Source organism: Salvelinus sp. IW2-2015, linkage group LG4q.1:29 (genome assembly GCF_002910315.2).
Source record: "Salvelinus sp. IW2-2015 linkage group LG4q.1:29, ASM291031v2, whole genome shotgun sequence".
In the NCBI taxonomy this organism is placed as follows: domain Eukaryota; kingdom Metazoa; phylum Chordata; class Actinopteri; order Salmoniformes; family Salmonidae; genus Salvelinus; species Salvelinus sp. IW2-2015.
In genome coordinates this window covers 72,221,915-72,233,989 of record NC_036842.1, presented here as the reverse complement: position 1 = coordinate 72,233,989, position 12,075 = coordinate 72,221,915, and the positions used below count along the sequence as shown (strand labels likewise).

The 12,075-nt window shown below is 42.1% G+C and overlaps 1 protein-coding gene and 1 long non-coding RNA gene across 2 annotated transcripts; one reads left to right on the top strand and one right to left on the bottom strand.

The window, feature by feature from the left end:
* Positions 1-464: 464 nt before the first annotated feature.
* On the bottom strand, positions 465-5,599 carry LOC111962493 (complement C1q tumor necrosis factor-related protein 4-like). Its single transcript, XM_023985615.2, has 2 exons — positions 5,443-5,599; positions 465-2,374 (listed from the first exon to the last, which is right to left on the bottom strand). Exons 1-2 carry the CDS (start codon positions 5,471-5,473, stop codon positions 1,269-1,271), a joined length of 1,137 nt encoding a protein of 378 aa, XP_023841383.1. The 5' UTR covers positions 5,474-5,599; the 3' UTR covers positions 465-1,268.
* A 922-nt stretch (positions 5,600-6,521) lies between these two features.
* On the top strand, positions 6,522-11,699 carry LOC111961182 (uncharacterized). Its single transcript, XR_002876970.2, has 4 exons — positions 6,522-6,666; positions 9,153-9,232; positions 9,988-10,341; positions 10,483-11,699. It is a non-coding gene; the product is annotated as an uncharacterized lncRNA (long non-coding RNA).
* Positions 11,700-12,075: the final 376 nt, after the last annotated feature.

Sequence of the window (12,075 nt, the reverse complement as noted above, 5' to 3'; positions counted from 1 at the left end):
CCACACTTGAGATGAGGACGACAGAGTAAATACTGCTTGTTGAATTCAGAACAAATATTGCCTGCATGTTGTTTGTCAAGCAAAGTTAGAAAGTGCTTTGCTAAAGTCTGAGGTTTCAAGGAGTGCCTGTTCAAATTGAGCAAACTGCACATGAAGTCAACTACTCAGGATCAGCAATGTTACGCTCTTTTGAACACATATCTGAATATGTAGTAAGCTATGTAGTAGTAAGCTATGTTAACTACCTACTACCTGTGGTATGTACTGTATTTACCTCTGAATTACTGTATTGACAATTGTTTGTCATGCAGCTGTGCTATTTACAAAATGGATAGTGATAACTCATCTGAATTCTTACATCAAATCTGAACAATGTATTTGTTTGACCTCAGGAAAATAATCTCAGATAAACTTGAGAAAGGCTTGAGAATTGCTAACACTGGTAGAGAATGTTGAGTTCCTGATAATCTTGTAAATTGACCTTTAATCACTATGCATTCAGAATAGATCAAACAATTATAACTACATCACATTCAGGTTATCTAACTCCATACAGTCAGTCAGGCAAACTATACAGTATTTACACAGTAGTCTCTACTCAGTGCAATCACTACAGAAGTTAAAGTATTAAATGGTTTTATGAGTTCTGAGACTTGCATAAACATCTGCTCAGTAAGGATATATAATTCTGTCACTAAAAAAGTCTGTGTATATATAAAGATTACATAGGACAGCTCTACTTATTATAACTCATATCCTTTGGTGAATGAGAAAAAAAAGTCAATGAGATTCATGAGGTATCCAAGGAATCCTGATGGTCCAGCATCATATACTAACATATTGCCTATAACTTTGGTTTGAACACAGCCAAACACAAAACATAACATTTTCCATCGTTTTACAGAAAATGTGCTTATAATAAGAAACATTACATGATTATGTGTGATAAAGTCATAAGCTTGTCGATGTATCAACAACAAAAAATGACTCACAACACCATCTTGTGGAATGATATAATACTTCAAAGGAAATTGCTATTTAATCAATAGAAGAGCAAACAAATGTGTATCTGTGTATAAGATATGTACATCTTTGCCCCATTTTTCAGCGGTTGCTGCTGTTGTTGTTCAATCCACACCCAGAAAGTGACTGCAGCGGTTCTACACAAAGCCTTTAAAGCATTCGCACTTTCACAACTTTGGTTTTGTAACCATAGCACCATGTACATTTGAAGGAGGGTCCAGTGTGTTTTGAAGAACTCAGAGCCCTCAGACGTGAGTTCTGTCCTGGTCCTGGCTGGCTGTGGTGGTGGGCTCAGCGTCTGGGTAGACCAGGAAGCCTGAGAAGGTGGTGTAGCGTCCCTGGTTGCTGTAGACGGCATAGCGCTCATCCTGCTGGCTGTAGAGCCACACAGTGTCCCCTCTACGCAGCGGCAGCAGCAGACTCTGGCTCTGCATCTCCCTCCTTCTGGACATGTCCTCGTCGAACACCATGGCCTGCACCTCGCCGTGGCCCGTCATCAGCTTGACTGACACTGCCCTGTGCGGATGCTTCCCCACCGTGAAGGCAAAGTAGTAGGCCCCAGGGTAGCGGCAGGTGAAGCGGCCCGACGTCTTGTTGAAGTGCGCTCCAATGTTGACGTACTCCACGTCGAAGGTCAGAGGCTCCTTCTCCTGGTGCCCGCCACCATTCTCCCCCAGGACCGGGGATGTCCTGGCCACGGAAAAGGCAGAGCGAGGCTCTTCAGGGGCCTTAGCACTACCGCTCAAGCCATGCCTGTGGTCTCCAGGAGGAAGGCAGTTGGGGTTGGGGTAAGGCTGCCCTGGCAGGGATAGGTGGTTGTTGAGATAGCCAGGTGTTGGSATGTCGGGGTACACCAGGTAACCGGTGAAGGTAATGTAAGGGCCAGCGGTGCTGTAGAGAGCATGCTGAGGACTGTCCTGCAGCATCAGCCACACTGTGTCCATGGCCCTCAGGCTGATCATGACACTTTGACTCTGGACCTTCCGCCCTTTCTTTTTGTAGTCATCGTAGGCCATAGCCTGCACCTCCTGCCCATTCTTCACCAGTATGACAGATAGCATCTTCTTGGGATATTTCCCCACTGTGAAAGAGAAGTAATAAGCCCCAGGGATTCTGCAGCGGAAGTGGCCGGTGTCTGGGTTGAAGTCACTTCCTGCGTTGACCAGGAGCCTGTTGAAGGTCACAGCCTTCTGGGTGCCTCCTAGGATGCTATTGGTCCGTGTGGCCGAGAAGGAGGAGCGGAGGCCCATCGTCACAGGAGCTACATGGAGGGGTGTGACAGACCCCAGGAAGCTGAGTATGCCCAGTAAACAAGCCAGGTGCCAAGGACTGCTCCATGATGTCCGTTCAACTTGGAGAGATAAACAACAATGAGTAAAAATACTTTATTTTCCTTCAAAAACTATTTACAACAGTTATATTTATCAGCCAGTCTGGCTATTTTATTCTATTTTTGCTTCAACCAGCTGTTTCATTGTAACAATGTAGCTTTTTTGTTGTTGCTTGGAAACATCAAGCCACAGTTTTCTTCTTTGGCAGTCCACCTTATTAACTCCATACTTTGAGTTTTTGAAAAGATAGATTTTTTTGCTGATTGTAAGATGTTGTACCTTATACAGTCAAATTGGGCAAAATAGTTTATTCCTGCAGAGCATTTCACACTTTCACAATGTAAACCTTTTTTTATTTTTATTATTCTGTTAAAAAAGGCAAGATTACAAGCTAAGATTGCGCATTGTGTGATGGGCTGGCTGAAATACTATATGAGTGGGTTAGGAAGTCTGGTTGAGCCCTGTCAGGATAGATCCTGCTCATTAAATCAGATGCCCTGTGGAAGCAACAGCTCCTCTAATTCAGCTGGTATTGTCTGTTCTCTATGTGCACTGAGAAAACGGACTAGATTAGACCCTGGTTCATATGTTCCTGTGTGTCTGGACAATGGAACATTTTGGATGGGGAACGATGTGGGGCAGGGCATCAAGGGTATTGTGGGTTAGGGACAATTTTTTTGTTGTTGTATAAAGCCTTTTGACATGGTGGACAATTGCCGGACGAAAGATCAGTGAGACCATGGGAGGGATATGTTGTGGGTCAATTGTGGGAATGAGGTTGTTTTCAGGACAACAAGCTTCAATACTTTATCATTATGTTATACATTTATATATTTTTGAATCTTGATTAGACTGTTATAAAAGGCACTGTGGAAATGTTGAAGTAAGTTGTCATTTCAGGGCCTAAGCAAATGTTTCAGCAGCTTCCTATTGTTACTTGATGTTCTGTCTGTGTTATTTCTAACCTGTTATTTCTAGCTCTGGTAGACGCATATTGCATGGTTGAAAGGGTGGGGATCTCCCATCCCAGAATAGTTATGGCTTCACTCATGAATTATGCCTCTTTTCTGGAGCATTTGACATCCTCTAAGAAATGTCATTATTACTCATCAAATGGGATTGAGCTAACTGAGTATGAGAAAATAAACAGTATATCACTCAATGAACAATTCATTAATATATTTTAAAATAGATTTTGCTTATGTAAAACATTTAATCACTTATTTTTATTTTATTACTAAAGCTCCAACAAATCCAGAGAGCCGACCCATATTCTGTACAGCTGCTCTTGCACTAAACGTATGGAAAACTTGCACCTAGTAAAGAAAATATACAGTACATTACTACCAGTAATTACAGTCTTATAACCTGAGGTTTTAAACCTGGTTACTTTCATATGTCTACCATTATTGCCTGTAATGTTCATTCATGATCACTGTAATGATACACTACATTACCAAAAGTATGTGGACAGCTGCTCGTCAAATCTCATTCCAAATTCATGGGCATTAATATTGAGTTGGCCCCCTCTTTGCTGCTACAACAGCCTCCACTCTTCTGGGAAGGCTTTCCACTAGATGTTGGAACATCGCTGTGGTGACTTGTTTCCATTCAGCCACAAGAGCATTAGTGAGGTAGGGCACTGATGTTGGGCGATTAGGCCTGACTCACAGTCGGCGTTCCAATTCATCCCAAAGGTGTTCAATGGGGTTGAGGTCAGGGCTCTGTGCAGGCCAGTCTAGTTCTTCCTCACCGATCTCGACAAACCTTTTCTGTATGGACATTGCTTTGTGCACTGAGGCATTGGCATACTGAAACAGGAAAGGGCCTTCCCCAAACTGTTACCACAAAGTTGGAAGCACAGAATCACCTAGAATGTCATTGTGTGCGTTAAGAATTCCCTTCACTGGAACTAAGGGGCCTAGACCGAACCATGAAAAACAGCCCAGACCATTATTCCTCTTTCACCAAACTTTACAGTTGGCACTATGCATTGGTGCAGGTAGCGTTCTCCTGGCATCCGCTAAACCCAGATTTGTCCGTTGGACTGCCAGATGGTAAAGCGTGATTCATCACTCCAGAGAACGCGTTTTCACTGCTTCAGAGTCCAATGGCAGTGAGCTTTACACCACTCCAGCCAACGCTTGGCATTGCGCATTGTGATCTTAGGCTTTTGTGCGGCTGCCCGGCCATGGAAAACCATTTCATGAAGCCCCCGACGAACAGTTCTTGTGCTGACGTTGCTTCCAGAGGCAGTTTGGAACTCGGTAGTGAGTGTTCCAACAGCCCTACATGCTTCAGCACTCGGCAGTCCCATTCTGTGAGCTTGTGTGGCCTACCACTTCGTGGTTGAACCATTGTTGCTTCTACACGTTTCCACAATAACAGCACTTACAGTTGACCGGGGCAGCTCTGGGAGGGCAGAAATTTGACGAACTGACTTGTTGGAAAGTTGTCATCCTATGACGGTGCCACGTTGAAAGTCACTGAGCTCTTCAGTAAGGCCATTCTATTYCCAATGTTTGTCTATGGAGATTGCATGGCTGCATGCTCGATTTTATACACCTGTCAGCAACCAGTGTGGCTGAAATAGCCAAATTTACTAATTTGAAGGGATGTCCACATACTTTTGTATATACATTAGCACTGAAATATGTGTGTTTCAATAAGTTGAACTCTGTGAAACCTATACGGAAAGAATGGAACAGTTGACAAGAGGCAATTTTTATCAACTGCCAAAATTCAAACTGAAAATGTAGATATTTATTTTTACTTCAAGAGAATATTCAAAAGTCAAACTATGTTCTATTTAGGGATGTGGAAACATTTCGCCCCAGAACATGTTTTAAGATATGGCAATTACAAAGAAATCAGTGTCAAAATCAAACAAACAGTAAACTCTTACAAATTATTTGAATGAGGTCAGATTTAGTTATGATTCTTACAGAAATACAGCAGCAACAATCCCATAGCTCTTACATCTCACAAAATCATAACTTCTGTATTGGAACCTTTATATATACAGTCTATGTAATTGACATGACAGCTAATGACAGAGAAATACAAACAATACAAGTTTGGGTCCTACCTGTTCTCGTGTTCTGGTACAGAGTGTGCATGTCTGTAGTTAGCTGGTCACCTTCTCTCTCTCGTCAGCCTTTCCCCAAAGTACCTACCACTGTGCTGCTTAGCTAATGTCCACCCCCCTAGCCTCACCGTCAACCCATTGCGCAATGGTATATGTCCATTGGGATGAGTCAAGAGGTGGAGCTCCATGGGTCCCATTTTACACTGCTGACCCCTGCATCCTGGTCTGGTACTTTATCATTGAAGGGAGGAAATACACAGGTTTGTTTAGCCTCATAAGGGAACAGAACATCTAGTCCACATTGTGTTGAGTTTATCATCCTTAAAAACAACCATGATACTGGTTTTAAATTGTAGAGCACCACATGCTCAATAAAGTGAAAAAAATAAATAAAAGCATAGTCCTTTCAATTGGCACCCTCAGCAAGAAATGACTTACACTTTGAAATTGATCCAAAAGGGACAGGGTGCCTGAGTGATGGAGGCAAAGCCTACTATGTCTATTTCACAGCAACAGTAGGACTAACATGAAACAAAATTAATCACAGATGTTTTAACAAGCATCACTGACTTAATCTCATTCATGTCCATAACGGAAATGTTTCATTTATGTTGGCACACATGTTCTCTGAGCTTACTGATGGACAAATCTGAAGACATGTTTTCAATCGGCCAAAGCACTTGTCTACAATGGGAGTTTTTGATATTGRACTATATTTAGTCTTTGGACACATTGGGTTACTGTTTTTTATAATTTCATGTGAATATATGTTAAAATTATCAGATCTTAAAAATGTTTGCTATATAGATTGTCCAGACATATATATATATATATTAAAACAATATCTAAAGAAATCCACACACACCTATAGCATATGCAGTATAAGCAAGTTCAATGGAGACAGTCATTTTACAGCGTAATCTCTATTTTTCAGATCTTAATAATTGTCTGGACCAATATACAGTGCCAGTCAAAAGTTTGGACACACCTCATTCAAGGGTTTTTCTTTATTTTTTACTATTTTCTACATTGTAGATGTAACGTGTACGCTGGGAGTCAAAAAGCAAGTGCATGGGAGCCTGACGAGCCGGCTGAGGCATCCCCGGTTGCAGCAGCAATCGGACCCAACGTAACCAATATAATAAAAATTATCCCTGTTGCTTCCCTTTGGTGAGGCGTTATTCTGTAACGTGTACGCTGGGAGTCGGAAAGCAAGCGCAGTTGGTGAGTTTCATAATTTATTTTATTGAACCTTTATTTAACTGGGCAAGTCAGTTACGTATAAACGGAACATTTAACAATATAACAAACACGAGTAAGGTATAGACATGAAACACATAACCAGAAACAATAACGCATGGGGGGAAAAAAACAAAGGGTGTGACAGATATAGGGGAGGTAATCAGGAAGGTGATGGAGTCCAGGTGAGTGTCATGACGCGCAGGTGTGCATAACGATGGTGGCAGGTGTGTGTAATGATGAGACAACTGGCGACGTTGAGTGCGGGAGAGGGGAAGCGGGAGTAAACGTGACAGTAGTGAAGACATCAAACTATGAAATAACACATGGAATCATGTAGTAACCAAAAAAGTGTCAAACMAATTAAAATATATTTTATATTGTTCAAAGTAGCTACCCTTTGCCTTGATGACACCTTTGCACACTCTTGGCATTCTCTCAACCAGCTTCATGAGGAATGCTTTTCCAACAGCCTTGAAGGAGTTCACACATATGCTGAGCACTTGTTGGCTGCTTTCCTTCCCTTTGCGGTTCAACTCATCCCAAACCATCTCAATTGGATTGAGGTCAGGTGATTGTGGAGGCCAGGTCATCTGATCCAACACTCCATCACTCTCCTTCTTGGTCAAATAGCCTTTACACAGCCTGGAGGTGTTGGGTCATTGTCCTGTTGAAAAACAAATGATAGTCCCACTAAGCGCAAAACAGATGGTGTATCGCTGTAGAGTGCTGTGGTAGCCATGCTGGTTCAGTGTGCCTTGAATTCTAAATAAATCACTGACAATGTCACCAGCAAAGCACCCTAAAACCATCACACCTCCTCATCCATGCTTCACCATGGAAACCAGACATGRAGAGATAATCRGTTCACCTACTCTGCGTCTCACAAAGACATGGGGGTTGYAACCAAAAATCTCAAATTTGGACTCATCAGACCAAATTACAGATTTCCACTGGCCTAATGTCCATTGCTCATGTTTCTTGGCCCAAGCAAGTCTCTTKTTATTATTGGTGTCCTTTAGTAGTGGTTTCTTTGCAGCAATTCGTCCACGAAGGCCTGATTCACGCAGTCTCTAAACAGTTGATGTTGARATGTGTCTGTTACTTGAACTCTGAAGCATTTATTTGGGCTGCAATTTCTGAGTCTGGTAACTCTAATGAACTTATCCTCTGCAGCAGAGGTAAGTCTGGGTCTTCCTTTCCTGTGGTGGTCCTCATGAGAGCCAGTTTCATCATAGCACTTGATGGTTTTTGCGACTGCACTAGAAGAAACTTTCAAAGTTATTAATTTTCTGTATTTAAGTAATGATGGACTGTCGTTTCTCTTTGCTTATTTGAGTTGTTCTTAACATAATATGGACTCGGTCCTTTACCAAATAGGTCTATRTTCTGTATACCACCCCTACCTTGTCACAACACAAATGATTGGCTCAAACACAATAAGGAAAGAAATTCCACAAATTAACGTTTAACAAGGAACACCTGTTAATTGAAATGCATTCTAGGTGACTACCTTACGAAGCTGGTTGAGAGAATGCCAAGCGTGTGTAACGCTGTCATCAAGGCAAAGGGTGCCTACTTTGAAGAATTTCAAATATAAAACACATTTTGATTTGTTTAACACCTTTTTGGTTACAATATGAATCCATATGTGTTATTTCATAGTGTTGATGTCTTCACTATTCTTTTTTAAATAAATTTTACCCCCTTTTCTCCCCAATTTTCGTGGTATCCAATCGCTAGTAATTACTATCTTGTCTCATCGCTACAACTCCCGTACGGGCTCGGGAGAGACGAAGGTCGAAAGTCATGCGTCCTCCGAAGCACAACCCAACCAAGCCGCACTGCGCGCCTCCAACCCGGAAGCCAGCCGCACCAATGTGTCGGAGGAAACACCGTGCACCCGCCCCCCTTGGTTAGCGCGCACTGCGCCCGGCCCGCCACAGGAGTCGCTGGAGCGCGATGAGACAAGGATATCCCTACCGGCCAAACCCTCCCTAACCCYGACGACGCTAGGCCAATTGTGCGTCGCCCCATGAACCCCCCGGTCGCGGCCGGCTGCGACAGAGCCTGGGCGCGAACCCAGAGACTCTGGTGGCACAGCTAGCACTGCGATGCAGTGCCCTAGACCACTGCGCCACCCGGGAGGCCCGATGTCTTCACTATTATTCTACAATGTAGAAAATAGTAAAAATAAAGAAAAACCCTGGAATGAGTAGGTGTGTCAACTTTTGACTGGTACTGTATATAAAAACAATGTCTTAAGTATTCCTCACACACTCCCACGCACTTCTAGAGTACATTATACAGCAGAAACATATCCAATGCAAGTCAATGCAGAGTGAGGCATGCTACTGTCACACCCTGATCTGTTTCACCTGTCTTTGTGCTTGTCTCCACCCCCCTCCAGGTGTTGCCCATCTTCCCCATTATCCCCAGTGTATTTATTCCTGTGTTCTCTGTGTTGCCAGTTCCCCCTTTGAAGAGGGGGATGACTGTGGCAGCGGTCCAGTCTTTGGGGATCTCAGCTGATACGAAAGAGGTTGAATAGGCAAGTAGTAGGGGTTGCAACAATTTCAGTGGTTAATTTTAGAAAGAGAGGGTCCAGATTGTCTAGCCCAGCTGATTTGTAGGGATCCAGATTTTGTTTTAGCTCTTTTAGAACATCAACTGTCTGGATTTGGGTGAAGGAGAAGCAGGGGGGCTTGGGAAAGCTACTGTTGAGATGTTGGTAGCCAGGTGGAAAGCATGGCCAGCCGTATAAAAATGCTTATTGAAACTATTGTAGATTTATCGGTGGTGACAGTGTTTCCTATCCACAGTGCAGTGGGCAGCTGGGAGGAGGTGCTCTTATTCTCCATGGACTTTAGTGTCCCAAAACTTTCTGGAATTAGTGCTACAGGAAGCAAATTTCTGTTTGAAAAAGRTAGCCTTAGRTTTCCTAACTGACTGAGTATATTGGTTCCTGACTTCCCTGAAAAGTTTCATATCGCGGTGGCTATTCAATGCTAATGCAGAACGCCACAGGATGTTTTTGTGCTGGTCAAGGGCAGTCAGGTCTGGAGTGAACCAAGGGCTATATCTGTTCTTAGTTATAAATTATTTTAAATGGGGCATGCTTATTTAATATGGTGAGGAAAGCACTTTTGAAGAGCAACCAGGCATCCTCTACTGATGGGATGAGGTCAGCAAGCAGGCCTTCAGMATATGCACTATGCTTTACCATTACATTTACAGTAAATTACATTTTGTAATGCATGTAAATTCACAAAACATGTTACAGCGTTCTTACTGTTCTATCCTCAGAATTGACAGAAGACCCTATGGTGGTGGTGGCCGTGGGCAGTGGTGGAAATGGTGAGGGCCGGGAATGACATACGGCTGTCTTAAATAAAGCAGGCCATTGAGTAGAACGATGACACCTTTGCCAATGTGGCATCCATCAGCCTACCAACAAAGCAGGCCATTGAGGAGAACAATAACCCCTTCGACAATGTGGCATCCATCAGCCTACCAACAAAGCAGGCCATTGAGGAGAACGATGACACCTTCGACAATGTGGTATCCATCAGCCTACCAATAATCGCCCACCTTTTGAAAAGGCACCAGGTATCTATGAAACACATTTACCTGGTGCCTTTTAAGAGAAACAATGACCAGGTAAAACAACTGCGGGCCGAGTATGTTCAGGTACAGCACTATACTGTATACTGTATTACTGTTACTATTTGATGCACATGCTACTTCACAATATCATGTTGGAACTATACTGTAAAAATAACTGATTAAATATATTTTTAGAGGGTGATGGTGCTTGATGCTGCTGTGAACCATCACAAGTATATCTTTCTTCATGAAGCGTGCTTCAACCTGGCCAAAAACTTGTGTCGTGGGCGGAACCTCATCAGTCAACGGGCGACCGTCCTAGTCCCTGGACAATGTGGGTTAAACATCTCTGTGCGCAGCTATCTCTGAAGATGGTGTGGTAGGATGTAGGCCATTACTTGGATCRTACAATGCTGCACACCTCATTGTGTTTCTCAATTAAATTGAGCAGGCCAGTCAAGCTGAAGGGGTCACCTACTGTATGTCATTGTGTGGGACAATGTCAGGTTCCACCATGCAGAGGGGGTTGAGGCATGGTATTGGGCCGATCCCTGATTCGTTACCCCATACTCTACTTTCCTCAACCCTATTGAGGAATTTGTTTCAGCATGGAGGTGGAAGTGTGTACGATCACACTTCCACCCATCCCCATGAGCCACCCTCCTGGCCATAGGTGAGGCATGTGAAGACATCAATGCAGACTAATGTCAAGCTTGGATTCACCATGCCAAAAGGTTTTCCCCATGATTGCATGAACAATGAGGACATTCATTGTGATGTGGATGAGAATTTATGGCCAAATGAAGACAGGCTTGATCCAAATTAATGGTTTTATTTTCATTCGTTTCATTTAATTTCTTACATTTGATTACAGTCAGTACAGCTACGTTGCAATTATTTTGTAAAAATATTTAGCATGAATGATTGTAGAGGATGTTTTTATTGAGCACACCTTTGATTACACATTGGGTTGATATTATGTAAATTATAGATTTTCTGTCAATTTTGTTCGATAATGTAAGTGTATTGCCTAATGTGAAAACTATGTAATTTACAGTACTGTAGCATATTATTTTCAGCACTTCTAAGGGTGATTTGAAACGCTTWTCTTGCTTTGTTTTCTATTGCATTAACTGGTAGTTAAAACAACTAAATTGAAAGATATCATTATGTTTTGGTGATTGTTTAATCTTCTCATTAAATTTCATAAACTTCTATTTTGAATCAATGGTTGTGTGGTGAGAGGTGTGCAGTCTTTTGGATTGTAAAATGACAGGTTGTTAATGAAAAACTGTCTGTGTGACCAGTTTGGAGTTTAGTACTAAGATTTGTCAAAATGTACCACATACCTGTGAATGGAGTACCAAAGCGATTAAAAAGTAATAATAATAAAATCTGATCATTTGAACATGTATTCACAGGATTTGATTCATGAAATGTGGAAAAAAAACAGTAACCCCATGTGTCCAAAGACTAAATATAGTACAATACAGAAACTGTTGTATTTCACTGTTGTATATACAGTGCATTTGGAAAGTTTTCAGAACCCTTGACTTTCTCCACATTGTTACATTACAGCATTATTCTAAAATGTATTAAACCTCCTGTTGTGTTTGTTTCATGTGAATTAATTCTGTGTTCCAGGTCTAAAATGACCACCCCATTATAGCTGATTATAAATCCATAATATATTGTCACCTAATATTGTGTTCGATCTTTTCATCAACTTAAATTCTTGTGAACATTACAAGTTATGAACTTCTATTTGCTATTTATGGCCTGTAGGCC